Source organism: Mesoplodon mirus (genome assembly GCF_964341445.2).
Source record: "Mesoplodon mirus genome assembly, chromosome: 15".
Taxonomy (NCBI): domain Eukaryota; kingdom Metazoa; phylum Chordata; class Mammalia; order Artiodactyla; family Ziphiidae; genus Mesoplodon; species Mesoplodon mirus.
Genome location: NC_138991.1, coordinates 28,094,933 through 28,122,929, shown reverse-complemented (window position 1 = coordinate 28,122,929; position 27,997 = coordinate 28,094,933). Strand labels below are relative to the sequence as shown.

Here is a 27,997-nt window from a genome sequence, read left to right as displayed (position 1 = left end):
AATAATCCAATTTTTAAAAAATCCTTGAATGTTTCTTGAAGGCATATAGTATTTTAAAAATGTATTCTAAATGCAACATTCAAGTCAGGGAAATGGTAAATGATATGCATTCAAGTCAGCTAAGTTAAAATATTACTTAGCTATAGTTAAGTATTTCTGAAAGCATATAGGTTTCCAATTCTAGCTATGGTTATTCTGAGCTTACAAAGAGGAAATAGGAGATCGACCTATCTATGAAATGGGTCAGACCTTCAGCTGCTTCCAGACAGCTTTGGCATTAAACTGAACAATCTATAAAGAAATTCCAATGGTGACATAAATCTGCATGTTCTGGATTTCCTTCACATTTTATGGAACATTGGTCCCACTGTAGCTATAATATCTGCATAGGGAGCACTCTGGCTCAGCTCAATAGCCCGCTGTTTTTTTAGGACAAGAAAACTATAAAATTTGGCTGCAGCTTGTTTTCGGTCATTATTTCTGCAGAGCTTCATCAGACTAAAGTACTGCATTCCCATCTTGTTGGATTCCTGGGGAAACAATTATAAAAGAAGAAAGGAAAGGGAAACAAGATGATTAGAAATAAAGCAGGCTGTGGATGCATAATGAACAAAAAAATATTGATATTTTTGATAAGTGACTGTGAAATTCTTAAATGGAGAAATGCAAATGACTCATTAGGAAACATAAAAAACATCATAGGTCATTGAGCACAGCTTGGTTCATTGAGAAAACACATGCAAAAGAACTCTAAAGTGTTCACAAATTTCTAATGTGTTATACAAATGTTAGGTCTTTTAAAAAATTGATGTTAACATAAATGGCTCCTGGAGAAAGTGCAAATTAATTTAGACTTGCAGGCAGAAAAAAGTCCACAGGACCTTGGGAATCTTCAAAATCAATGAAAATTATCAGCCTATCAGGCTTGTTTTCTTTAAAGGTACTGCAGGATGGGGGTGACTAAACAACTCTAGTGGTAAATGTAATGGCAGGGGAATATGACTAAATACATCTCTCAGTTTCTTTGCACAGATTAAAAAGATGCTGGATTCACTCTAGGACACCTGTGAATCTACTAGAAAAAACTGAGGTACAATAACGTATTTAATCAGACTATGTACTTGGAATCAGATTTCTAGAACAGGAGTATTGTTTTTTAGTTAGAAATACTGTGGTGAATACTGGTCAGTATCCCTGTGAGTACTGTATTCATTTGATAGCTGTGAAGCATTTTTTAAAAAAATAACATATACAAGGGTTTTTTTGTTTTGTTTTGTTTTGTTTTTTTGCCAGTCCATAACATTTAACAAATTAATAAGTTAAATAATTTATCATACTTTATCTCAACCAAAGGAGCAGCCCAGTGTCAGCAACCTTTCAGAGATGGCATGCCAAGCCTTCATGTATCCCCCGCTCTTGAGGAGACAAAATGTGGACCGGGTGGCTTTTTCCCCAGGGAGAGAGCAGGGACAGCCTTCTCAATTCCAAGAATCCTTTTGAAAAACATCCTGAGAGGATTATTCTGTTTCCTCCAGAAACTCCTCTAAAATGAAGGTAAAGGAATAAAGGAAGGAGAGAAATACAAAGTGGAAGACTATCAGACTTAGAGAAAGCCGAACCCTACATGCCAGCAGAGAGGAAAGCCAGCAAAAAGCAAGCCAACTTGAGATACAGAAATTTGACCCTGTTTGAGGAAAGTCTTTTAGGAACTTATTTGGAGAAAAAGGATTTTTGAGGAATGCACTAACCATTCTGCCTCTAGACTGAGTTTCTTGCTGTGTTCTAATCTATAGATCCCAGACTTGAACTGCAACATCCAATTGGATTTTCAGCCTCCAGCTAGCCCTGCTCACTTCTGACTAGCCAGACCCTACAATCTGAATTGGCTTGAGCCAATTCCTTAATCTATCTTGTTGCTACTGCTTCTCATGACTAATAGGGGTTTTGTACAATTCAGTGGTTTTTGTATACTGACCCAAAAAACTACTTAGTTTGTCTAAAGTCTGAAGTCAAGGGGAGATTCTGTCAGCAAGCAAGGACCTCTCAGTTCAGTCCTGAATGGGCTTTTCCTCTAACTGCAACCTAAAGCTTTACATCTGTCTTCCTGTCCCTATAGAGTTTACTTGTGCCACTAATTGTGTAAATGTATATAGACAGAATGTTACTACCCCCAGATTCTCTAATTATTTAATATATTCTACAGTGTCTAATATATCACATCCTTAAGGCCATCCGTCCGTTTATCTTTACATTTCAAAAATCTGGACATAAGGCCAGCATGTACTTCTGCTCAGTATTTAATGGTGAAATTTAAGTACAATAAAACATGAAAACTGTAAAAAAAAAAAAAAAAAAAAAAGCATTTCCAGCAGTGACAGCCTCCCCATGAGTACGTGCCTCTTGCAAAGGATCTCCTTCATCCCTCTCCAAAAGAGAAGAGGAAACATGAGAAGAAGCACCTGGTCCAGAGCCCCAATTCCTACTCCATGGTTATGAAACACCCAGGATGCCATAAAATCACTACCATCTCTAACCATGCACAAACAGTAGTTTTGTGTGTTGGTTGCTCCTTGTTCTTGCCAACCTACAGGAATAAGAGCAAGGCTTACAGAAGGATGCTCCTTCAGACAGAAGCAGCACTAAAAGCATCCTGAATCAAGATGAGAGGGATACCATCCCTATAAACACACTTGAATAGAACAAAAACCAAAACCCCAAAGTGAAGCAAAACCTGGGAAAAGCTCAGGAATTGTAGGTAGCAGTATGTCATAAGCTGGAAATGAGTGGTGAAGCTAAAAACATGAGAGTCCCTTAAAAGGCTACTTGGGAACAGTTAGATCCTCAGGTCTACTCCAGCACCTCACAGAATCTGAAGACCAGACCACTACTCCCATACCTAGCAGGAAGCAGGAAGTTGTCTTTCTGGAGATATCAACCAGTGAGGCTCTAGACTTGGAATAACAGGCACTGTGAATGGTGGAGGGGAAGTGTTACAGACTGGGGGAATAGGGGAAATTCTAATGTCTAAACAGTGAGACTGCAGCCTCTCCCTTACTCCCTTTGGTTCCTGAACCACGGTATATCTCCTAGGCAGTAGATCTGAAGATTAAGCTGGGAAAGTGAACATTCCAAGGAAAAAAATCCTATAGATAATGACATTTGTGTGTGTGTGTATTGGGGGGGCACCACCCAATTATCTCACTATAAAGACCACAAGTCTACAAGCCCCATCCATGCTTATCTAACCTCCAATCAGCTTTTTGGTGTCTCACTCTTTAAAAAAAAAAAAAGAGATCTAACAGACATTTGGATAAAATTTCTAACATTCTAGAGCAGAAAAGAATGCATTCAAGAGAATCACTAAGGAAGCAGACAATACACAATACAGGCAACTGAAGAAAACTATAACCCCTGAAAATTAAGAGAAGATACTGCATCCACAAAAAATGATTAGGATGATATTGAGAGAAAGCATCAGTGGTTGTTTGGGGATGGGGGAGGGGGACAAGTGGGAGAGATGGGACAAGGGATTATCAAGAGACACAAGGAAACTTCTGGAGGCTGTAGATATGTTCACTGTCTTGATTTTGGTGATAGTTTCACAGCTATATACATACATCAAAATTTATCTAACTGTATATCTTAAATAGGTACAGTTTATAGTTGTGTTAATCATACCTCAATAAAGCTGTTAAAATAAATAAATAAAAAGATTAGGATGTTATAAAATAAAAGAATAATTAATAACTAAGAAAAAAGTCTTGGAAAACAAACAAAAAAAAGCAATAAAGATGAAGTTGAAGAAATCTCTTAGAGAGCAGAAAAATAAAAAGACAAAATTAACACAGGGGGTAAAAGATTTTTTAAAAAGTAAAGGTGCGGGCTTCCCTGGTGGCGCAGTGGTTGAGAGTCTGCCTGCCAATGCAGGGGACATGGGTTCGTGCCCCGGTCTGGGAAGATCCCACATGCCGTGGAGCAGCTAGGCCCGTGAGCCATAGCCGCTGAGCCTGCACGTCCGGAGCCTGTGCTCCGCAACAGGAGAAGCCGCAACAGTGAGAGGCCCGCATACCGCAGAAAAAAAAAACCCCAGAAGATCCAACATCTGACCCATAGGTAGTGCAGAAAAAGAGACTAGATTAACAAGGAGGAAATCCAAGAAATACAAAACAATTTCCAATGCAAGAACATGAACTCTCAGAATAAAGAATCTATTACATGTTTAGCACAATAAATGAAAAAGACCCATACCAGAGCACATCATCATGAAATTTCAGGCCACTGGGGATAAAGAAAAGATCTAAAAGCTTCCAGAGAGAAAATAAAGGTCACCTACAAAAGACCACCAACCAAGCAGCATCTGACTTTTCAATAACAACACAGATGCCTAGAAATGTTACAAAGCCTTCAAGATCTGAGAGGTATTATTTTCAAACTATGTTCAGATACATCCAATAAAGTTAAAGGTAAAATAAAGACATTTTCAGACTTGTATGTAGGGTCTCTATCTCTTATGAACTCTTTTTTTAAAAATTAATTAATTAATTAATTAATTAATTAATTAATTAAATTTTTATTTATGGCTGTGTTGGGTCTTCATTGCTGCGCGTGGGCTTTCTCTAGTTGTGGTGAGCGGGGGCTACTCTTTGTTGTGGTGCGCGGGCTTCTCACTGTGGTGGCTTCTCTTGTTGCAGAGCACGGGCACTAGGCGCGCAGGCTTCAGTAGTTGTGGCACACAGGCTTAGTAGTTGCGGTGCATGGACTTCCTTGCTCCATGGCATGTGGGATCTTCCTGGACCAGGGCTCGAACCTGTGTCCCCTGAATTGGCAGGCGGATTCTTAACCACTGCGCCACCAGGGAAGCCCTCTTTTTTAAAAAATTAAATTAAATTAATTTATTTTTTATACAGCAGGTTCTTGTTATCTATTTTATACATATTAGTGTATACATGTCAATCCCAATCTCCCAATTCATACCACCACCCGTCCCCCGCCCCCCACCACTTTCCCCCCTTGGTGTCCATCTTTTTTTTTTTTTTTTTTTTTTTTTTTTTTTTTTTCTTTTTGCGTATGCGGGCCTCTCACTGCTGTGGCCTCTCCCGTTGCGGAGCACAGGCTCCGGACGCGCAGGCTCCGGATGCGCAGGCTCAGCGGCCATGGCTCACGGGCCCAGCCGCTCCGCGGCATATGGGATCCTCCCAGACCGGGGCACGAACCCGCGTCCCCTGCATCGGCAGGCGGACTCTCAACCACTGCGCCACCAGGGAGGCCCTTGGTGTCCATCTTTGTTCTCTACATCTGTGTCTCTATTTCTGCCCTGCAAACTGGTTCATCTGTACCAGTTTTCTAGGTTCCACATATATGTGTTAATATACGATATTTGTTTTTCTCTTTCTCACTTACTTCACTCTGTATGACAGTCTCTAGGTCCATCCACGTCTGTACAAATGACCAAATTTCGTTCCTTTTTATGGCTGAGTAATATTCCATGGTATATATGTACCACGTCTTCTTTATCCATTAGTCTGTCAATGGGCATTTAGGTTGCTTCTATGACCTGGCTATTGTAAATAGTGCTGCAGTGAACATTGGGATGCATGTGTCTTTTCGAATTATGGTTTTCTCTGGATATATGCCCAGTATTGGGATTTCTGGGTCATATGGTAATTCTATTTTTAGTTTTTTAAGGAACCTCCATACTGTTCTCCATAGTGGCTGTATCAATTTACATTCCCACCCACAGTGCATGAGGGTTCCCTTTCCTCCACACCCTCTCCAGCATTTGTTGTTTGTAGATTTTCTGATGATGCCCATTCTAACCAGTGTGAGGTGATACCTCATTGTAGTTTTGATATGCATTTCTCTAATAATTAGTGATGTTGAGCAGCTTTTCATGTGTTTCTTGGCCATCTGTATGTCTTTGGAGAAATGTCTACTTAGGTCTTCTGCCTATTTTTGGATTGGTTTGTTTGTTTTTTTAATATTGAGCTGCAGGGGCTGTTTATATATCTTGGAAATTAATCCTTTGTCCATTGATTCATTTGCAAATATTTTCTCCCATTCGGAAGGTTGCCTTTTCGTCTTATTTATAGTTTCCTTTGCTGTGCAAAAGCTTTGAAGTTTCATTAGGTCCCATTTGTTTATTTTTGTTTTTATTTCCATTACTCTAGGAGGTGGGTCAAAAAAGATCTTGCTGTGATTTATGTCAAAGAGTGTTCTTCCTATGTTTTCCTCTAAGAGTTTTATAGCATCCGGTCTTACATTTAAGTCTTTAATCCATTTGGAGTTTATTCTTTTTTTTTTTTTGTGGTATGTGGGCCTCTCACTGTTGTGGCCTCTCCCGTTGCAGAGCACAGGCTCCGGACGCACAGGCCCAGTGGCCATGGCTCACGGGCCCAGCCGCTCTGCGGCATGTGGGATCTTCCCAGACGGGGGCACGAACCCATTTCCCCTGCATCAGCAGGCGGACTCTCAACCACTGCGCCACCAGGGAAGCCCTGGAGTTTATTCTTGTATATGGTGTTAGGGAGTGTTCTGATCTCATTTTTCTACATGTAGCTGTCCAGTTTTCCCAGCAGCACTTATTGAAGAGACTGTCTTTTCTCCACTGTATATCCTTGCCTCCTTTGTCATAGATTAGTTGACCTCCTATGCACTCTTTGTCTCAGGAAATTATGAGAGGATGTTAACCACCAAAAAAATTCAAGATAAAGATCAAAGCACCAAAAATAGAGGAACTAACATAGGAAAGAGACAAAGGAATTCTCATGTTATGGTAAAGGAATGTCCCAAGACAAAAACTGTGGAGCAGACCTAGAGAGCAACTCGTCTAGATTAGAACAAGAGGAGGATGAGCTCTGGGAAGGATATTTTCAAGAAAAAAAAAAAAGGAACTGATGAATCAATTGATGTAATTGACCATACTAAAAGGGGTTTTATTTTATTGTCAGAGAGTTTTGGAAAAGAATTAAGGATGGGTATATAGATACTAAGCAAATGGGAAAAATGAGGTAAAGATTAACGCCAAAATAAAAAACCCATAAAGTTGACAAGAAATGTAATTATGCTTATGAAGCCTCAATTTAAACTAATTTTTACATAGTGGTGGCAACTGATGGTCGTCCCTTAATATCCATTCTCTTCTTCCTCCATAGTAATAGAATTACTAGCTGGTCCCATGGTTGCCAGGTAAGGACTATATTTCCCAGTTAGATGTGGCAAGGTGATTAAGTGCTGGTCAGTTAAATGTGAAAAGTGATACATACAATTTCTGGGATGTACCCTTAAAGGAAACTTTGCTGCTGATTGGAATGCAGACATGGTGAATAGTTAGCCATTTTGGATCCCAAGAATAAAGAAAATGAGATAAAGGGAACCTGGGCCTCTGACAACTTTGTGAACATAGCTGCCATACCAGATAGTACTCTACCTGACAGAGAAATAAACTTCTACCTTTTAAAGCCACTGACATTTTGGCTCTGTGTCACAATCAAACCTGCATCATGACTATTCTAATTATAACATTGTAAGCATTGAATACTGTGCTGAAAATAGACTGGGGTTGGGGAGATATAACTAAGCTAAATTTTCATTTTCTTCTAAAAGAAGTCAACAGATAAAATATAAAGCTGAAATATTAGGAAAGAGCAGTAAGAACATGTAATTAGAAACATAGATATAAATACTAAAAGAAACACTTTATATAGTTTCCTCTGGTAAGCAGAAGTTAGGAATAAGGAGGGGTGGGACAAAAGACTTGTGTGTTTCCCTTTCGGCCTTAAGCATAGTACTACTGAACTTTCAAAATTATATACATGTATTATTTTGATAAAAATATAAGTTAAATTTTAAAATTATCTGTTTTATTCTTTTTTTTGTTGCAGTACGTGGGCCTCTCACTGTTGTGGCCTCTCTCGTTGTGGAGCACAGGCTCTGGACGCGCAGGCTCAGCGGCCATGGCTCATGGGCCCAGCCACTCCGTGGCATGTGGGAACTTCCTGGACCAGGGCTCAAACCCATGTCCCCTGCATCGGCAGGCGGACTCTCAACCACTGCGCCACCAGGGAAGCCCTGTTTCATTCTTAAACTGTTATAAATTTAGTTTCACATTGAGAATTAGTTGACAGATTACTAAACACAAGAATGGGACATAGAATAGATGTCTAGGGACGTGAAAATAGGTAAGAATTGATTAGAACATGTAGGCACTAAAAACAAACTCACATTTAGCCTCGGGTATATAGCTTAAAAATCATTTCACTCTAGTGTAATTTGGCTTCAACGAAAACACAATGAAAATTGTTTTATTTTTATTAATATTTAGAAGGTTGAATTCAACATTTTACTTATTTTTAAAAATAAAAATAGGGTTGACAAACCCTACTAAGTCTTACCCGCAAGCTATGTAACATCTGAAGTATTCTTCGATTCCATCTCTCCACCTCAATATTTTGTTCACTCCCCAACGACTCCTGTTTGAATAATTGATATAATATTTCATTTAACCAGATTTTACCGAATGTTTATTATTTGCCAACCATAGTGTTAGCTGCCGCAAGAAACACAACTGTAACACTGGGTCCTGCCAAATAAGGAGCTTATAGTCTGATAATTGAGAGAATAAGACTAACATACAAATATAGCTCAGTCTTTACAGGATTATATCTATACTCCCAGGCTATCTTCTGACAAGGGGTTCCAGAGTTGGAGATTCTGCCATCTCTATTGGTGATGCATCCCAGGCATTGTGCACTTACTTTTAAAAGTAAAGATGACCACTTTTGGCTAGGACTGTCCCAGCTCTGGTCAATCTGAACTCAGATGACGGGAGTAAACAAAAAGCTATAGAAGAACTATCTTGTAAAGGCCTTTATATGAATTTATCTGGTGATATAAAAGCTGTAGCAATACCTGATGTTTAGTATGTACAATTGGGTTAGGAATCTTACGAATTTCAAGGATGCCTTGTCCAAAAAAGATCAACCCACGGCCTTTCATGTTATTTGAATAGATTCAATCTTTTCAGTTTTTAGCCACTTTCAGAAACACCTTAATATTTTAAAATTGTAGAGTTGAAATCCCTTCATAGGAACTCATTCTAAGCCCTTACCAACTAACACCTTATAAGTTGAGAACAGAACTGGGCATAGGAAAGGTGTTGATGAGTCTGATAAAAAAGCAAGCCTACAGAGCTTCCCTGGTGGCGCAGTGGTTGAGAGTCTGCCTGCCGATGCAGGGGACACGGGTTCGTGCCCTGGTCTGGGAAGATCCCACTTGCCGCAGAGCGGCTGGGCCCGTGAGCCATGGCCACTGAGCCTGCGTGTCCGGAGCTTGTGCTCCACAACGGAAGAGTCCACAACAGGGAGAGGCCCGTGTTAACGCAAAAAAAAAAAAAAAAAAAGCAAGCCTATAGAGGGTTGGGGGAGGCAAGTGGCACAGATCTGACCTACTTTATAATTTTCCCAATGCTATCTCTGACCATGAAACCTAACAGCTTCTGTGTCACCCTTATCACAGCTCCACTGTTTGTCAAGCTTTCGTGTATACCTCTGGAGCCCAGACACTTCTTACAATTGCATTCAATTTCATGAACTCCGAGATGATTTCAGAGAGCTTCAGAATATCCTGTATGATATTTTAAATCTTTTGAGGCTAAGGGGACTGCCAAGTCCCCATTCTTGCCAGCTGTACTGGCTTCCTGGTTTTGCCTATACAGCATCCTTTCTTACATTCCAAAGATAGTGATCTGAAAACATGGTCAATTTTATTCTGAAGAGTTTTCTAAATTCCTCCAGGTAAAATTTATGTTTATTCCTTTCTGGTTTATTCTGGGATAAACTAGTTCACCCAATTACTAACGTTTATTTTATTGTTAAATACACAAATATATTTTTCAAATGTAAAAAGCAATGGCCCAACTCTTTGTTAAAGATCCATGAGACTGCAGCTTCACCTATATTGCACAACTAAACCAATCAGGAAAAGGCTCAGAAAAAAATAGCCTGTGCATTTTGCTGAAGCCTTGATCTATCCACTTGATCTATCTGGACACCCTACAGCTGAGTCCATTGTGTGGAAAGCCCCGTGGATTATTAAAACAGCTGAATTGTGCTGTGTTGTGGTTTTCTTGACCATGTATGAAAATAACCTGTGTCTAGAAGCAAAGAGAAAGGTGAAAGTGACTCAGCTCTCTTCTGGCTCAGCTGTTTGGATGTTTCAGGTAAAAATTTCATGTATTTTTTCTGTCCTAGATTATCCAGAGAAGTCAGTCATATGAAAAAACAATTTAATAGTCTTGGAACTCATTGTAAAGATAATTTATTTAAAAACAAACTAACATTAGACATTAGTAGGTGTTTTGATATTATTTAACTAAGAAACTTTTGTTAAAATTCATTACAATCTTAAAAAATGCCTTCAGCACTATGGGACAAGGACTAGAGAAATAAGACAGTAATCTATATGGAGTCAGGTGAGTCACATGTTAGCTCTGGCTTTGCTATTGACTTGTGGTCCTCTGTGCAGACCATTCCCTTTTTCTGATCTCTAAAAGTCTTGAGTCAGACCTTGGTCTATATCAGCCAAGGTCTTGGTACAGACCGTGAGTCATTGTTTTGGGAAATAATGCCCATACATTTTTCTTTAAATAAAATAAAATTTCAAATGCTCTAGGACATAGCCATAATATAGCTCTGCTTCTTTACAGATGTTATAAGAATAACTTAAAACAATGATTCTCAACATTTTAAACCCATGACTACCTTTGATAAGCATAAAAATCCCATACATTTCTTTAAAATTACTTAAAGTTTCAAAATAAGTTAAATAATAAAAGATCAAAGGAATTCTGAATATGTTTTATCAAGCTACTCATACACATCTTTGTTAAGAACACAAATTTAAATTGTAATTTTAGAGAGTAACATGACAGCTAAAAACAATTTTTAGGTAAATAAGGTGTTAACTATTTAGGAACAAAGTTTTAAACAACGTTCTTAAGACTATACATCTATTTACCAATTCAATTGGACAACTTTCAATTTCTTGTGCTAAGATGGCATTCATTAAAGATGATTCCTCAGCAGCTGAAGATACCATTTCAGCAATACCCTGCTAAAGCAAATTAGGGAAATATAGGTAAGTTATCACAGTAGTAGTAGTCATCACAGGAACAATCTCATTTTGTTAAATGCTTTAATCACATGGATGTTCATTTCTAAAACTAATTTAAAATACTACCTGCATTCTCAAGATATTATTTCTGAAATATCCCAAATAGGCAATCCCTGACTTAAATATTCCTGTTTTCTTTATGCTTCTCGCAATGAAGAACTTGCATGTTCTGCCCTCCTTGCTACCTATCTTTTCCCTTCCTATTTCCCTCAACACTACAGATGTCATATTAAAAGTCTCTGCTGCTGCACAGCTGAGACCACTTTCTTTGAAGCAGTTTGTCTTTGCCCCAGTCCCCTACCTCTATTCTCATGCCAGAACCAGGTGGCAGAGGAAGAGGAACTGTAAGCAGAGGGAATGAGAATGGTGGAAGGGATATTAATATCCCTACCTAGAGCCATGACAGGATTCTTGCCACTGCTGCTGGAGCTGCCACTAGCAAGAGGGAAGAAAAACTGTGTCCTCTGGAAGGGGAGCGAAGACATAAAGGAAGATGGAAAAAGAGAAGTTCTCCATTCACCAACGCCCTCCTTTCTCATTGCTATGGAAGCTTTTGGCCCCTTTTTCATCTTCAGCCTGTCTCCAAGCTTCATTCCCCAGCTGTTATCTGTGGTTGTGATTAAGTGAGAAGCTTCCCACAACATAGCTTACTTGATTTTTCATTTTAGCTTTTAAAAATTTTCATGAGTATGAGGTTGCATTTTATTCTTTAATATACATGTTTGTGGAGCCCTATCATGTTTTTTCCCTTTTAATTTCTATGAATAGTCTACATTTTAGATACTCTCAATTGTGCAGTTATTTTACAAAAAATGGTTTGAATTTTGGAAAGATTTGAAAATGATTATCAGAATCAATATTTTTCTGTCCATTTAAATTGACTGTGCTTCCATTACTGACTATATTTCATATCTGTTCAACATTTTTGGAAGCAGAATAAGAATGGAATTGAAGGTTAAAGCATAAGTATAGGGCAAAGGAGTAAAAGGTTCAAAAGAAGTAGTGCAACAGTCTTTCCTTCACTGCAAGCACCAAAATTTTGTCACTAAGTCAAAAAATAATAAACTAAACAAATTTGCCTAATCATAATTTCAGTAGGCGCATTCTAAGAAATGTCTGAATCCAAATAAGGAAGAGAGTAGTACTGGCAACCCAGTATCTCAATATCCAGTATATGATCAAATTAAAACACATTCTGTTTTAATGTATTATGAAATTGTCTTTCCTTCCAAGGGCATTCAGTTTCAATGTGGATTGACTCTCAATTCCCTGAGTGGTTATCAAAATTCAGTGATGATGGAACAAACCAGAAAAGCACTGGTTTATTTTTATCTGGTGTGGTATATTTACACTTGTGCAAGTCAATAAAGTGACATTGGGAAAATATTTTACAGCACACTGTTTCCAACTACATTTTTTTTTTTTTTTTTTTTTTGCGGTACGCGGGCCTCTCAGTGCTGTGGCCTCTCCCGTTGTGGAGCACAGGCTCCGGACGCGCAGGCTCAGCAGCCATGGCTCACGGGCCCAGCTGCTCCGCGGCATGCGGGATCTTCCCAGACTGGGGCACAAACCCATGTCCCCTGCATTGGCAGGCGGACTCTCAACCACTGTGCCACCAGGGAAGCCCCTACATTTTTTTAATAACTGTTTTTCAAATAAAAATTATGTCTTCAAGTAAAAATTAAAAAAAAAATTTTGGGTCATGGATTTTTAGTCTTTCAGATTCAAGGCTAAGATAATTGGTGGGTCTAACACATATTATTTTTAGAGTTAAGAAGGGTGAACTTATGATCAGAAGCAAAACATAGGTGTATTTTCTAGAGTCCTAAAGGATATATTGAATGTGAGACCTCAGCATATAACCAGATTCAGGTATAATAATTTATTCAGTGTACCATGCAAAATACTATTTCAGTATGAAACTACTTATCTTGTGATTTACTATCCTAAACTTCTAGAAAATACTGTTCTGCAGATGAAAATTATGTTTTACCCTGTAGTACTGCTACATACTAAAGTTATAGAATACCATAAGATGAAATATAAACTATAAATATAAGACGATATACCAGAGTATCAATGTTCCTTCACTGTATGTGACAGGAAGATAATAATATTTTTATTACTCTCTTTGGTTAACTTACATCAGAGTTAATATTTTTATTGGTATCCTCACAAGAGCTACACTTAGATCCATCAGTCACTTCCTTCCAAGTTTTGGATTGACTTAACTCTTGCAGGGAATTTGGCTCTTCCATCATGGAGGTCTCTGAATTATTAAGGAAGCAAAAAAGATTTCACTAAAATATCTTTCAAACTTAAAATTGGGATATGGTTATTACAAAAGAAAACTTCTGACAGACAACTTAGGATCCAAGAATTTAAGGGTGCACAAACTTTCTTATAGCACCCCAAGTCTCACATATTTATCTTCCCTTTTCCTTCATCTGCCTCTTTATCACCTCTATTCCCCATGTTCCACCACCTATCTCCTCCACACTCGTTCCCACACATTTAACTCACAAGACAACATGCATATACCAAGCCCATCTTAGTATATTGCTCAGCAGATTTTAATGCCTTCAGTAAGCAGAGGTTCACTCACCACATAAGTTGGCTTTATTATTCCTTTATAATAGTCACAATAATAATTCATTATTAATATTATTAAAATTTCATGTATCCTCTAGGTGGATAGATATATTTATATCTCAGGTTAACTGTATTGTTTAAATGCTATTCTTATCACTAAGTGATTTTTCATGTTAGTTGTCTTAAAGTGAAACATTATCCTACGAGATATAAAATTCTCTTTGTTGAAGGCTTGCGAGTACTGCCTTTGCGGGTGGAGGAGGTGGGAAAGAGTGAGATTAAGAATAGTCCACATAGTATATATACTTCATCTTTTTTTAAAAAATTTTATTCAATACATATTATTTGAGAGACAGCATAGTATCTTTTTTTTTAAGACACCAATTGTACTTGAACATTTGTTACTTTTTTTTTAAAATTTATTTATTTACTTTTGGTTGTGTCGGGTCTTCGTTTCTGTGCGAGGGCTTTCTCTAGTTGTGGCAAGCGGGGGCCACTCTTCATCGCGGTGTGTGGGCCTCTCACTATCACAGCCTCTCTTGCTGCGGAGCACAGGCTCCAGATGCGCAGGCTCAGTAGTTGTGGCTCACGGGTCTAGGTGCTCCGCGGCATGTGGGATCTTCCCAGACCAGGGCTCGAACCCATGTCCCCTGCATTAGCAGGCAGATTCTCAACCACTGCACCACCAGAGAAGCCCTACTTCATCTTTTTAAGGTAGTTTGTTGGACAAAAATTAATCCACATAGAAGAATGCAAGGCTGATCTAACAATTTCTTTTAAGTTCAAGTACTCTTCTAAGAGCATTTATACTTGGGAATATGTAATTGGATCCCATCTTAATTTTGAAATGTAAAATCAAATTTTTGTTTCTACAACAATCCCCTCAACACCAACAGAATTAGGATGTCTCACCTACTATGTTTTCGCTTCTCATTTCTTCCCTTACTGACTCCTTCTGCATCAATTTTCTTCCATGTTTAAAGCCAGAGGACACAAAGCATTTTGTAAACAACTGTAAAAATATACATTTTTGTTTCTCACTTTTGTACAAGTAAAGCAATTCAACAAAATACAAGCATATATGCTAAAAAGTTAAAACTATTATTCATGCACACACATCCAGCAAATTAATTCAAAAGGGGGTATTTTTTTCACAAGTTTAAATTCCGTTGTATATATGAATATAAATATGTATTTATTTATCACCAAACATTGCACCCATGTAAAAGAATAGAAACTATTACCATTTTCAGTTCAGCATGAGTCAGATCCTGGGCAGCAGTTGACAGAAGTGTGTCTGCTCCTCCCCTCTGCTTCCACATCATCAACCTTTGGGTAGGAGGTGCAAGTTCCAAAACCATGAGTGTGTCCGTAAAGGTAGTAAGCTGTCTATGCATAATTTTGCTACTGATCTCCTTGACTGGATCTATGAGCAGTTTCCTCTTCTTGCCTTTTCTTTTTTCAGCAATGTCTAAATATAATAAATACATACAAATGTGATAGATTGTACAACTTTGTATAATGATATTCTAGGCACTGCATATCTAAGAAATGTCTACCACAATACAACCTACAGAGTTGACTTGGGAAGAAAATCCCCTTCTCTCTACTGAAAATTATGTTTTATATGGTTTTTGCACAGCTAGTGTGTCTCAGCAGCCAAGGGTTAACACATTTTGTAAAGTGCTTAGGAGGCAGGCACCCTGTTGATCTACTAAGTGGACAACTGAGAAGTGTGGAGCAGAGAGTATATTGAGAGGGAAGTCACTCAGTTCTGAAGTTCCTTAAAATATCTACCTAACAGGATAACTTTTTAAATAATTAATTTTTATTTGTCCAGTGTATTTTTCTCTCCCCCATTGAAATTCATATACAAATTCCAAGTAGGTAGTTAGGGCCATGGGATTTTGCTCCTTTAACTAATTTGGCCAGGTAGAAAGTAGAAGTCAAGATTTTCCTTAGTAAAGATGCAAAAGGGGAGTGGGGGGCAGTTAGATTTTCTGGAATGGGTGGAGATCTGAGATCAGATGGAGCCAAAGGAACTTGCTTGCTGATGTGCCTCAGTAAAATCTTGGGAATATGACAAGATTCCAAAGGGGCTGGCTATGTGATGACTCCAGAGGTTATGTAGGCTGGGACACTGGGTATCACACGGTGGTGTGGCTGATGACCAGAGGTTCCCTTCCACCTGCTGTACCCCTCCCCCAAACTTTGATACTATACATGGCTCAGGGCAGATAGGGGAGGTTTGCAGATTGCATTTCTTGCCAACCAAGTGGGATAGAGGCTCAGAGTTGAATTTCGCAAAGAAAAAGTTGAATGCTTTATTCTTTGCATGCCTGAGTTTATAAACCGAAATATCAATTATACTACTTAAAACTAGGACATTCTTAAAAGATCTAGTTATATATTAGATTCATATTCAGTGCCTCTATTCCGATCCTTTTACTCTGTCTTATTTTATATCGCATGCTTATTTATCTCCTGATCAGACTGTAAGCTTCTTAAAAGCAGGAACTATGTCTTCATTTCTGTGCCCAGAATAATGGCTTGATAACTATTGGAACTGAACTCTGTTTTACATTTTCCAACTTCCCAAGCTGGATAGATGGTTTGACTAGGACTGAATACAATGAAAGGACCATCCCAAATTTTCTTCACACCTTTCCCTTATTGTATTATAAATGTTATTACTAGATTGACTACCTCCTATAATATTTTAAGAATTATTAAAATATCTCAGGGTAAACAAGATAGTAGTGCATCAAAACTAAAAATAAAAACATGAATGACTCTGACCTGAAGTAACAATTGGGTCAAGGGTAAATCCTTCCTCTTCATTTGATAATGTGGTTTCATCCATTTTTTCATTTTCAGGTGGACATACACACTCTGGATTATCTGGTTCTACTAATCAGCGTTGCCATAAAAGGATTTATTAAAAAAAATAATGGTTATGTTGCGAACTAGAGGACTGTATGAGAATTAAAGTGAAAGATAAACTAACTGTAGATTTATATTGCTAACTGGAGCCACATCTGAATTCTTAGAATCATGTATTTAATAGAGCTGAAGAGACTCAGAGATTATACAGTCTGGGGCCCGCAGTGTTCAGGTGAGTCAAGTAGTATCACCCTCTTTTGCACCTGTCACATCTAAGGCTGGGCTACAGTCACATCAAAAGTGAAAACAGAGATAGGAACCACAATAAATGATTGACATAAATTTGGCAATATGTCTGCTAAAGAATTTGTGTTCTGTTAATGATTAGTTGACCCATAAAGAACCACACATAACTAAATTTTTATTGCCTCTTTTTACATTTAAAATTTCTACTACTGTGTTAGAAAGCAAATGTAACATCAAAAAGAGTGAAAAATCAAAATGGGGCTAATCATTCTTTTAATTCTTAAGAAAAATCAGACTACAAGACTTCAAATCATCTGAGGTACTTTCACATCAATTTCAAGTAGAAAATATCCCCAAATTTATCATTTCTATCAAATTATATATAGATTGTCAAGCTATATTAATATTAATGTGATATTAATAATTAATAACCATGTTAGTGTCAGACATTAATGATGCTTTTACTATGTAACATATATTATTTTAATGATTCAAAAGCAGGGTATTTTGGCAGAGTATTTAAATGTGCTCTCATAACAAATAAACCCAATCCCGATTAAATACCCATCATTGTACTTTTCCCAGAACTTAGTTTTCTATTCTATATTATCTAAAGTCAGACTAAGAGTTTGAGGGACAACACTCTTTATTATCTTTCACTATACTATACTGCTACTTAAACCCATATGTTTTGAGGCTTAATTTGAATATTAGTATCTGTTCACATTCTACACAAAAGAAACAACATACCCACTATAGTATCAGGAGGCTCAGGAAGCACAGAAATTTCTCTATTTAAATGCATGTCTTCTAACAGGATATTCTGATCATCTTGCAATAGATTGTCTTGAAAACATGATAAACACTTTGGTTATACAGAGCTGAATCTGTCATTTGTTCACTAAACACTTGACAGTATTGCATGCAAGGAGTTGTGATGGGATACAAAAATGAGCGAACCCTACTTAATTAGATTTGACTGGTTATATAGACTACCACATTTCATGCAGTATGACATAGAATTTTATATATTTAATTTCCTTTCCTTTATTAAAAGTCTATTTATAAACAGTTATTTCAGGAAATATTTACTAAACTACCAAGATAGTAGCCTTGTTACAAAGCCAGGTTTAGACTTCAAATTAAGAAGTAAAAGTTTTCAAACTCCTTTGGTAGAGATCTAAGGTAGAGCCACTATTTTTTGTAGTTTTCAAATTTCAAAAAGTTTGCCATAACCAGCCTTTTACTATAAACTAGAGAATTAAAAAAAAGATTTGATATATAATGGTCAGTATCTTTAAAATTAAGTGCATTTCGATTTCCAAGTTTTCTCTATCCTATTTCTATGATGACTTTATAATAATATCATAATATAAATATAAAATAATAATATAAAATGCTGGACAGATCCTTTAGAATAGCTGTCCCACAATTTCTGCTAAAGAAAACAATGTTTTCTAGTATACAATCTAGTATATTTTGTGAGGAATATATTTACCTCACTTCTTCCCCTCTAAAGACTAGAAATTTATAAAAATAAAAACAAGAACCTGTATGATAAATGTGTTTCACAACCTATATGATAAATGTGTTTAAACAGAAAGCTATTTACTTGGAACTAGCCTAAATTTTTAAATATACCATAGGCTTTGAAACATGTGTAAAAAAATGTGTTGACCTATATGACACAGAAGCATATCTGAAATTTTAGTTTGATGGAATATAACTTCCAGTATGTTATGTAATTTGACTGAAACAAATATCCAATTTCTATATGACCAGATAGCATACCAATCATATCTCCTGCAGTCCCTTCATCTCCAAATCCATCTCCATTGTCATAGAACAGAAATATTTCTGCAGTGACGTTTCCAGAACTATGTTCAACTAAAGGACCACTGGAATTTAGCAATATGTTGTCATCAAAGAAGCTATGTCTTCTGAGAATTTCAGGTTCCTCCTCTAAATAAATACATATAATTAATATTGAGTTAGTCATAGAAACACAGAATTTTAGGGTTAGAAGCTAGAATTTAGATATCATTTTGAATAGCTCCTTTCATTTTACAGATGAGAAAAATGAGAGCTAAAAATTTATTTGAATTATTCAAAGAAGACATACAGATGGCTAGTAGGCATATGAAAAGATGCTTAACTTCACTAATTATTAGATAAATGCAAATCAAAACTACAATGAGGTACCTCCTCACACTGGTCAGAATGGCCATCATTAACAAGTCTACGAATAATAAATGGTGGAGAGAGTGTAGAGAAAAGGGAATCCTCTTGCATTGTTGGTGGGAATGTAAGCTGGTGCAACCACTATGGAAAACACTATGGAGGTTCCTCAGAAAACTAAGAATAGAATTACCATATGATCCAGAAATCCCATTCTTGGCATACACCTGGACAAAACTATAATTCAAAAAGATACATGCACCCCTATGTTCATAGCGGCACTATTCACAATAGCCAAAACATGGAAACAACCTAAATGGCCATCAACAGATGAATGAATAAGATGTAGTATATATATATATATATATATATATATATATATATATACACAATGGAATACTACTCAGCCATAAAAAAGAACAAAATAATGCCATTTGCAGCAACATGGATGGACCTAGAGATGATCATACTATGTGAAGTAAGTCAGAGAGAAAAAAACAAATACCATATGATATCACTTTTATGTGGAACCTAAATTATGGCACAAATGAACCTATCTACAAAGCAGAAACAGGCTCAAAGACATAGAGATCAGACTTGTGGTTGTCAAGGGGGAGTGGAGGAGGGAGACAGATGGACTGGAAATTTGGGGTTGGTAGATAAACAACAAGGTCCTACTGTATAGCACAGGAAACTATATCCAATCTCCTGGGATAAACCATAATGGAAAAGAATATTTAAAAAAAGAATGTATATATGTATAAAACTGAGTCACTTTGCTGTACAGTAGAGATCAGCACAACATGGTAAATTAACTATACTTAAATTAAAAAAAGAGAAAGGAAAAAAAATTATTTGAATTATTCAAGTCATTCTGCTAATCAGTGGAGACTGGATTTCTAGTCTAACGCTTTTTCCAATACAATAAGCAAAAATTGCCAAAATATCAGGATAGAGTTTTTAGTGGTTGTACAGTTTAATACTTCCCAGAAGGTTATTATTGGCAGTCGAATGATTTCTTCTACCTTAGGTGGGTCATATCCCACTTGATCGAGTATTATTTCATATTATTTCATGGACAGTTGCTTGAGTTTTTTGTCCATAAGGAGGGATTGGAAAATAAGGAGTATGTCTGCCTTCTAAGTAATGGAAAGGTAGGTAAAATATTAAAGAATGGGCTTATAACATTTGTTCAATAGATATTTATTGAATGACTGGGTATTAGGCAATATGCTAGGGGTTGGCTACAGCAGTAAAAAAGATAAAACCTGGTCAGCTAACAAACTGAGTGGTTACTATGTGCATTGTATTATGTAGTAGAGGATACTATTATAATCCTCATTGTACAGACAAGGAAACATCCACAGAAAGGTTTCATAACTTGCACACACTCACACCCTAATAAATGATAGAGCCAGGATCTGAAGGCAGCAAAGATCGTCTTAGTAACGGTGTTAGAATTCTGTCAAAATGGATACTAATGAGAGAAAACTCCTAAGACACTGACAGCAGCAGATAAAATGAACTCCCTGCTTCAAACTGACCTGCTTCCGGATTGGCTGTCAGTACATGCATATTCTTTCCCTTCCTTGGGTTTGAATCTTTGGGTCCAGAAGTCTGAAACCCCAGAGGTCAGAGTCTAGAAGTCTGAAATCTCAGAGGTCAGAGGTTGGTCCTCTCTTTCCTTCCTCTAGCAACCCACGTCACTGCTAGTCAGTAAAGAAACTCATGAAGTATTGCTCACTGGAAATTTTTCTACAGGCCTACATCTTCTAGAAAGAAAGAGCTAAAAAAGGCAACCTTCATTGTATTGGACTAAAGATTTGCTCAGTAGAAAAGATTAACTTTTTCAAAAGAACTAAAAATATTGTTCACATCTTCCAGGTGCACCTTGATAGCTCCCAAAAGAAAAATCAGTCTTGGTCAATAAGATAATAACATTTATGAACAGACAGTATATTCTGAGCACTGAACATCATGAGAACCTGAGAGTACACCAAAAAATTAAAGAAATAATCTTTGCTTTCACTCTTATACTATAATCCAGAATAGGCTGGATTAACATTAAATATTTCTTAGAGGACATTAGGTTTGAACTAGTTTTTGAAGGAGAGAAAATCCCTTATTGGTAGAGAGTAATAAAGGAGAGAATACGGGAAATAACTGTGATGTTGCTAGTAATATCCCGATTTTACATATAGGGCAGTAAGGCTCAGAGAAGCTAGGTGATCTGCCCAGTATCACACAGCAAATCAACAGAGGAAGCCCAGATTCAAACCCAGGTCTGTCAGTCTACTCAGGACATGTTCTCCCCACCTTCTTGAATTGTAGTAGACAGAACTGAGAACAACTAAATTGTATTGGTTGACTGGTAAGACATTTGCTTGACTAGAGCAAAAAGTCTATATTAAGGTAAAACAAAGTTAATAAAGATGGTGATAAATTGGTAGAGGGCCTTGAGGAGAGGCAGGAGTATCTATCAGTAAGTTATAGGGACCCAAGGCACTTAAGAAGAGAAATGTGATGTGGAAAAAAAAAGGAATTTAAGGACAATTCCTCTTGCAGAGCTGTATAAAATGTGGGGCCTGGAAGAAAGGGTGTAGGAGGGTATACAGCACTTCAGCACTTTAGTACTGGTGAACTAAATATATATATATATTTAGTACTGGTGGCTAGGGAAACAGAAAGAATACCTAAGAGACATTTCCAATTTTTTTTTAATTAGCACTGGTATGAAGCTTATAGAAAGCATAGTTAAAAGTGATCCTAAAGTTTCAGGGCTGAAGAAGAGCAGTAGCATTTACAGGGAAATGTGTAAAGAGTATCTTGGGCAGTAGGAAATATGATTAACTTTTTACCAATGTGTTACATTTCAAGGTTTGGGGTAAAAGCCAGTAAGAGATGTGTGCTACTCAAAGTAGGGTCTGTGGACGGTGTTGGTCCACAACAGAGTAAATACACAAATTAGAGGTCAATGTTTACAAAGGTTTAATATAACGTCGCAGAGTAATTTTATACATGTTGGATCTAATAACAAAAACTTGAGGCTTACATGTTGATTTTTAAGTAAGTTTTTAAATTTTTCTAGTAATTAATTCTTATTATATTTTACAAAAGTATCATTCCACGACAGATAGGAAATTGACAAAAATTATAAAACTGGTCCTCCACCACAGATCATTTGAGAAACACAGCTATAGATCATAAGAGTTATGGAAGGAGAGTCAGGATGAGAAGTGGAGGTTACAAGGTAGCTCAAGCATTACTGATGCTTGATCACCCTCCTCTACCTAAGACAAATTTAGGCCAGACTTCTCCTATGCTCACTGCTTTGGGCACTATAAGAAAGTCAAAGATGAATGTGACACAGATCTTACCCTCATGGAGTTTTCAGAACAATACAGACCAATACAATAAATATCATGATACAAATCAGAGAGTGGTAAACACCATAAAAAAACCCAAATACTATATAGTTAAATTACACCATATAGCTTTAATTCTAAAATACATTAAACAGTTTCTGTTTCCCGATCAATGTGTATTTAGTGTGTATTTCCTCCTCACTCCCAAGCTATTTTAAAATCTGTTATTGATATCATATTTAGAGGAAATATATTTTGAAGGCTCTGTATGCAGCACATGTGTAAAACCTTGTGTATATGTTAACTACAGCAACTGTTTATTTATATGTCTCTCTCCCAGCCTGAAGCTCCTTGAGAGCAGGAAATGCTTCTTTAAACTGTGTATTGCCCATGCCTGTGATAGCACCTGACATATAGTAGATATTTAATAAACGGTTGTACACTGAGAAGGGAAGCGTAGGCTAAGCCTGAGTCTCGGCACTGACACCTAGAGTAGAAAAAGGCAAGAATAAACTTATTGGGGGGTTATATTTATACATAAAAAATTCATTCTAAAGATATTTCTACTGGCATAGAAATAGCTTTGGCATTGTTTTAATACAAAAATGCAAATATAATTGATTATGACTTGTAATTTGAATTTCTCAAATATTCTCACCAAAGCTCCCAGTGTGGAAAAGTAGATCATTGTCATAATCTTCTCTAAGTGTGATTTCTTCTGGTTTGCTTTGGTTCTGAGTAAAGTGTTCTGAAACATCAATAGCACTATGGAGAAATATAAGATTGAGGAAAACATGTGAACACAATGATTTTGCAGTATACTGCAAAACAAACAAACACCCTTAAACAAAAACCATGTTTTATTATAAAAACAAAGGAGAATTTTATTTTCTCAATAGTATTCCTTACAAACACTAGTTCATTATACATATGATATAATGAACTATGATCTCCAGGCTGTCAAATCCAATGGGCAATTCTCAGTCCTTATCTTACTTACCATACCCAACAGCATTTGAAATTGATGTTCACTCCCTTCCTCATGGAACACATTCTCTTCTTGGCCTCTGCAATACTACTGTCTCTTGATTTTCTTCCTACCTCACTAGCTGTTCCTTTTTCATCTCCTTTATTAGTTCTTCCTTATCTCCCAGATTATTAACTATTAGGAATGACCCAACATGCAGTCCTCAGACCTCTCTCTCTCTCAAATCTACACTCATTCCCTCAGGGATTTCTTATGACTCATGGTTGAAGTTCTGTCTACATACTCACAACTCTCAAATTTATATAGCCCATCAAACATCTTTCCTGGATTTCAGACCCAGATATTCAACTACCTACCTACTCCCCTTGGATGTGTAACAGTCATCTCAAAACCTATATCCAAAACCTAATTTACTTCCTTTACCTTGCCCTCTTTAAACTTGCCATGCTCTAGTTATCCTAATCTCATTAAACTGGTAACTCCATTCTCATGCCAAAACTCATATAGTCAACCTTCACTTCTCTCTTTCTCTGTCAGCTCTGCCTTCAAAATATATCCATAATTTGACTGCTACCACCTTGATAAAATGAAGACTGAGAACTGATCACAGAGACTATCATCTCTTGTCTGGACTTCTTACTGCAATAATCTTCTCACAGGCTCTCTGCTTCCTTCCTTTCCCCCTTATAGTATGTAGCCAGAGGAAGCATGTTGAAGTCAAGTCAGATCCAGTCACTTTCCTATTCAAAACCCTCCTGTGCTCCCTATCTGAGTAAAAGAAAAGTCCTCATTATAGCCTATGACACCCTCCATCATCTGCACCCCAGCTACTTCTCTGACCTCATCTCCTACCACTGGGCCCTTCATTTACTCCAATCCAGTCTCACTTGCCTCCTTGCTGTTCTTTGAATAGGTCCAACATGCTCTGACTTAGAGCCTTTCCATTTGCTTTACATGGAACATTCTTCCCCACATTACTGAATGATTTGTTCCTTCATTTCCTTTAGATTTCTGTTTGGACCTTATTAGAAAAGCCTTTTCTGATCTCTCTATTATTTTATTTTCTATTTCTCTTCATAATGCTCATCATCTCCTAGCATACTATATATTTACTTGTTTGTTTATTACCTGTCTTCCCCAACTAAAATATAAGATTCATGCGGCCAGGAGCTACCTCCTTAGTGCCTAGAACAGTGCTTGGCATATGGCAGGCACCCAACAAATATTGAATGAATGAATATACTGTCAATATTGCAAACTACTTTCAGCAAATATAATGATACATTTTTGGTTTTGTACTTCAAAATTTCACACTAAATTTAAGTCTTTGTCAACTGCATGTGTATTTCAGTTGTTAACTATGTTCCATCTGCATTCATGAAATCTGAAAATGTAAAACAACAAAATATCAGGAAAATCAAATTGAAAGAAAATAAAATAATTTACTTCACATTTTGGGGGTCAAAATCATGAAATTCTTCTGGCAATGTGATTGCATTGTAAGCTGCTTCGAGATTCTCTTTTGGAAGGTCAACCAGTCCTGAAAAGGATAAAATACCACATTCAATAAGCCATGATATATAAAATCAACTTCCCACTAACTCTCTACTTTCTCTCACTGGACTAACTGTTTAGTCTCCTAACTGGTTTCCCTGTATCCACTCCTGCTCCTCTTCAGTCTATTCTCTACAAAACAGCCAGAGTGATATTTTAAATATGCAGTTAGATCAGATCACCCCCATACATAAAATGACTCAGGGACTTCCCTAGTGCACTTAAATAAAATCCAAATTTCTAATCAGGGCCCTGTATCCCTACAAAACCTATAGGCATCATCTAACAACACCTTCCCGTACTCACTCTACTCCAACCGTACTGGTCTTTTTGCTCTCTGAATGAGTCAAGCACTTTACCACCTCAAGACCTTTGCTCTTGCAGTTCCCTCTGCCCAGAATGCTATTCCCTCATGGACTTCTTACATGGCTGGATACTTCTCATTCTTCAAGTCTGAGCTTAAATTCTATCCTCTCAGAAAGGCTTTTCCCAATTAGCCTAACTAAAATACACTCCTCTCTTATTTTCTGTAGTAGTACTCTTTTTATATTCCTTCATAGCACAATCTATAATTATTATAATAATTTTTTTAGAAAACCTTTTTCATTATCTGATTTTCTAACCAGGCTCAAAGGGACCTTATTTGTCTTGTTTGTCCTTGTATCCCAGAGCCTAACATAGTGTTTCACACAAAGTATGAGATCAATAAATATTTATGGAATATATAAGTGAAATAATGAACAAATTTATTTCACTGAACCATATTTGATATAATTATAAATCTACTAAGAGATTCTGCAGATATTTTAAATAAAGAAAAAAAACCCTTGTCAATCCTGATTCACCCATATTAATTGAGGGAACAGTATGTGCAAGGCACTGAGACAAGCACTATAAGAGATTCAGAAAATAAGTATGACGAAGATGTTGCCGTCAGGGAGCTTGCAGAGTAGTGTGAAAGGCAAGGTCTGTACCTAGATAAACATAATACAAGGTAGAAAAGGACTAAAGTCTTAAAACTAAAATTAAAATTAAATAAAAATTTGAAAGCGTTCTATTTATGACACATGTAAACCTCTAGCACTTTGGAATGCCTAGAGATTTTCTATAATATTTCATAAATAGCATACTATTGTACTTAGAGTCTTGAGAATTGTGAAAACAATGACAATTACTGATATCTAGGTTTTGTCAATCACACTATTTCTAATTTATCTCATAAAGGCAAAAACAGATATGGCAAACCAAGTGACCCATTAAAACTGAATATCAGAGTTTCTTACACAAGTGTGGTAGCATTAAGTATATTTCTTGTGTAAATATGCAGGAACATTCCAAGTTTTTGAAAGCATAACCTCTTCCTGCAAACACAGGAAAAGAGCAAGGAAAATAATATAATTTGTTCTTAACCATGGAAACTTAGATTCAGTCAGAAGGAAGTTTACATTCACCATACTCACACTGGAACTACAGAGTGCTGCCAATTAAAAGAGCCCACCCAAAATAAAAATGCAAAAGGGAACAAAGACGAGTGAGACAAATCAATATTGCATGTATACCTGGGCGAAATGTCATCTTCATTTTCAGCAATGCTTCATTGCAATCTGCCAAAAGATATTTTGCCTTCCTATCATAGATTCGAACAACTCCCAAAAGAAGGTGTCCTGAAGTTCGAAGTGCAATTTTCACCTTTCAAAAATTTTTTAAAGTATTAGAATATTAAAAATTAGATTCATAAACTCTGTTCTTTGAAAATTATAAAATAATAAGAATGTCTTCTCTTTAAAAAGCAGACATTTTGTATTCTTATTTAAGGTGAATCACTTAACTTTTACCTCACCTTGTAAAATGATTAACTTTTTTATTCAGTGAAGATAATCTAATGTGACATTTAAGTGAAGTATGCTATTATTGGTTTTATGGGAAGTATATAACCTTTGCAGTCGGGCAGACTTGGGGTCAAGCCTTGGCTCAGTTGCTGAGGCTGAGTCATTTAACCTTCCTGAACTTCAATTTATTAATAATGGCTACAATTTATTATATACTTATTTTGTGCCAGGCATTGTCCTAAGAGCTTTTTATACACTAATTTATTTAATTTTGACAACAACCTCTATTTACAGAAGAAAAAACTGAGACTCAGACATGATAAGCAGCATGCCCAAAGTAACAAAAATATTAAGTGATAGAGGAGGAATTAAATTTAAATTTGACCAACTCAGAAGTTCATGCTCTTAATTACCACACTTCACTGAGGCTAAAAGAAGCCTATCTCATAGGGTTATTGTGAAGATTAAGTAAACTAATGAACATACATAACGTCTAGCCCAGTGCCTGACACATGGTAAATTTTCAATTATAATTCATCCTTCTCTCAAGAAGAAAACTACTTAACCTATAAAAATATTAAAATGATATTTTAATGCAAATTCTAATAGCTTGTTATAGTGTTTTATAATGAACATAGTACCTTGCTTATGAAGTGACTTCATATATATTTTGATTTATACTCAATCCTCCTTTCTTTCTACTCTCCCTATTCATTCACCCATTATTTTTCTAAGAAATACTCATTTGGTACCTACTATGTATACAGTATTTTGTTAGGGAATAAGAAACAATCACAAAATATGTATAAAACATGGCCTCTATCCTTCAGGATCCAATCAATTTATGATAAACATATAAGAGTTAATTACCAACAGAAATCAATATATGTTTATGTCCAGAAAATAAATGCTATAGGAAATAAAAAAGAGAAGACCATTTAAGAAGTAAAGCTTCCTTGGAAATATATTTCATGATATAATGTATTTTAATTCCTTTCCTCTCCATAAGTCATAGCAAATACATACTATAATTTTAATGAATAACATACCTTAGGTGAAAGAATTTTTTCAATGGTTATTTCTAGATTACATTCAAATACATGGGCCTTTGTGAGTTTCTTCTCCCAGTGAGCTGCAAGCCAGATTTTGGCCAATGGCCCTCGCTTACTCATAAGCACTTGTGTGTAGAACAT

General features: G+C 36.6%; 1 protein-coding gene and 1 pseudogene across 4 annotated transcripts; one reads left to right on the top strand and one right to left on the bottom strand.

The window, feature by feature from the left end:
• Positions 1–341: 341 nt before the first annotated feature.
• RAD21L1 (RAD21 cohesin complex component like 1) lies at positions 342–27,997 on the bottom strand (the record flags this gene model as incomplete). Of its 3 annotated transcripts, none has more annotated exons than XM_082645317.1 (13): positions 342–530; positions 8,391–8,468; positions 11,014–11,109; positions 13,314–13,438; positions 14,674–14,773; positions 15,006–15,232; positions 16,561–16,671; positions 17,641–17,736; positions 18,682–18,852; positions 23,092–23,198; positions 24,868–24,961; positions 26,535–26,664; positions 27,854–27,997. In XM_082645317.1, the coding sequence occupies 13 exons, from the start codon at positions 27,995–27,997 to the stop codon at positions 342–344; spliced, it is 1,668 nt and encodes a 555-aa protein (XP_082501443.1). The 3 variants fall into 3 exon arrangements, with proteins under 3 accessions (XP_082501443.1, XP_082501444.1, XP_082501445.1); XM_082645318.1 differs by having other exon boundaries at positions 11,014–11,106; XM_082645319.1 differs by lacking the exon at positions 16,561–16,671.
• LOC309817207 (small ribosomal subunit protein eS27-like) lies at positions 2,487–2,664 on the top strand (annotated as a pseudogene). The gene has a single exon. The product of its transcript is annotated as a small ribosomal subunit protein eS27-like (transcript).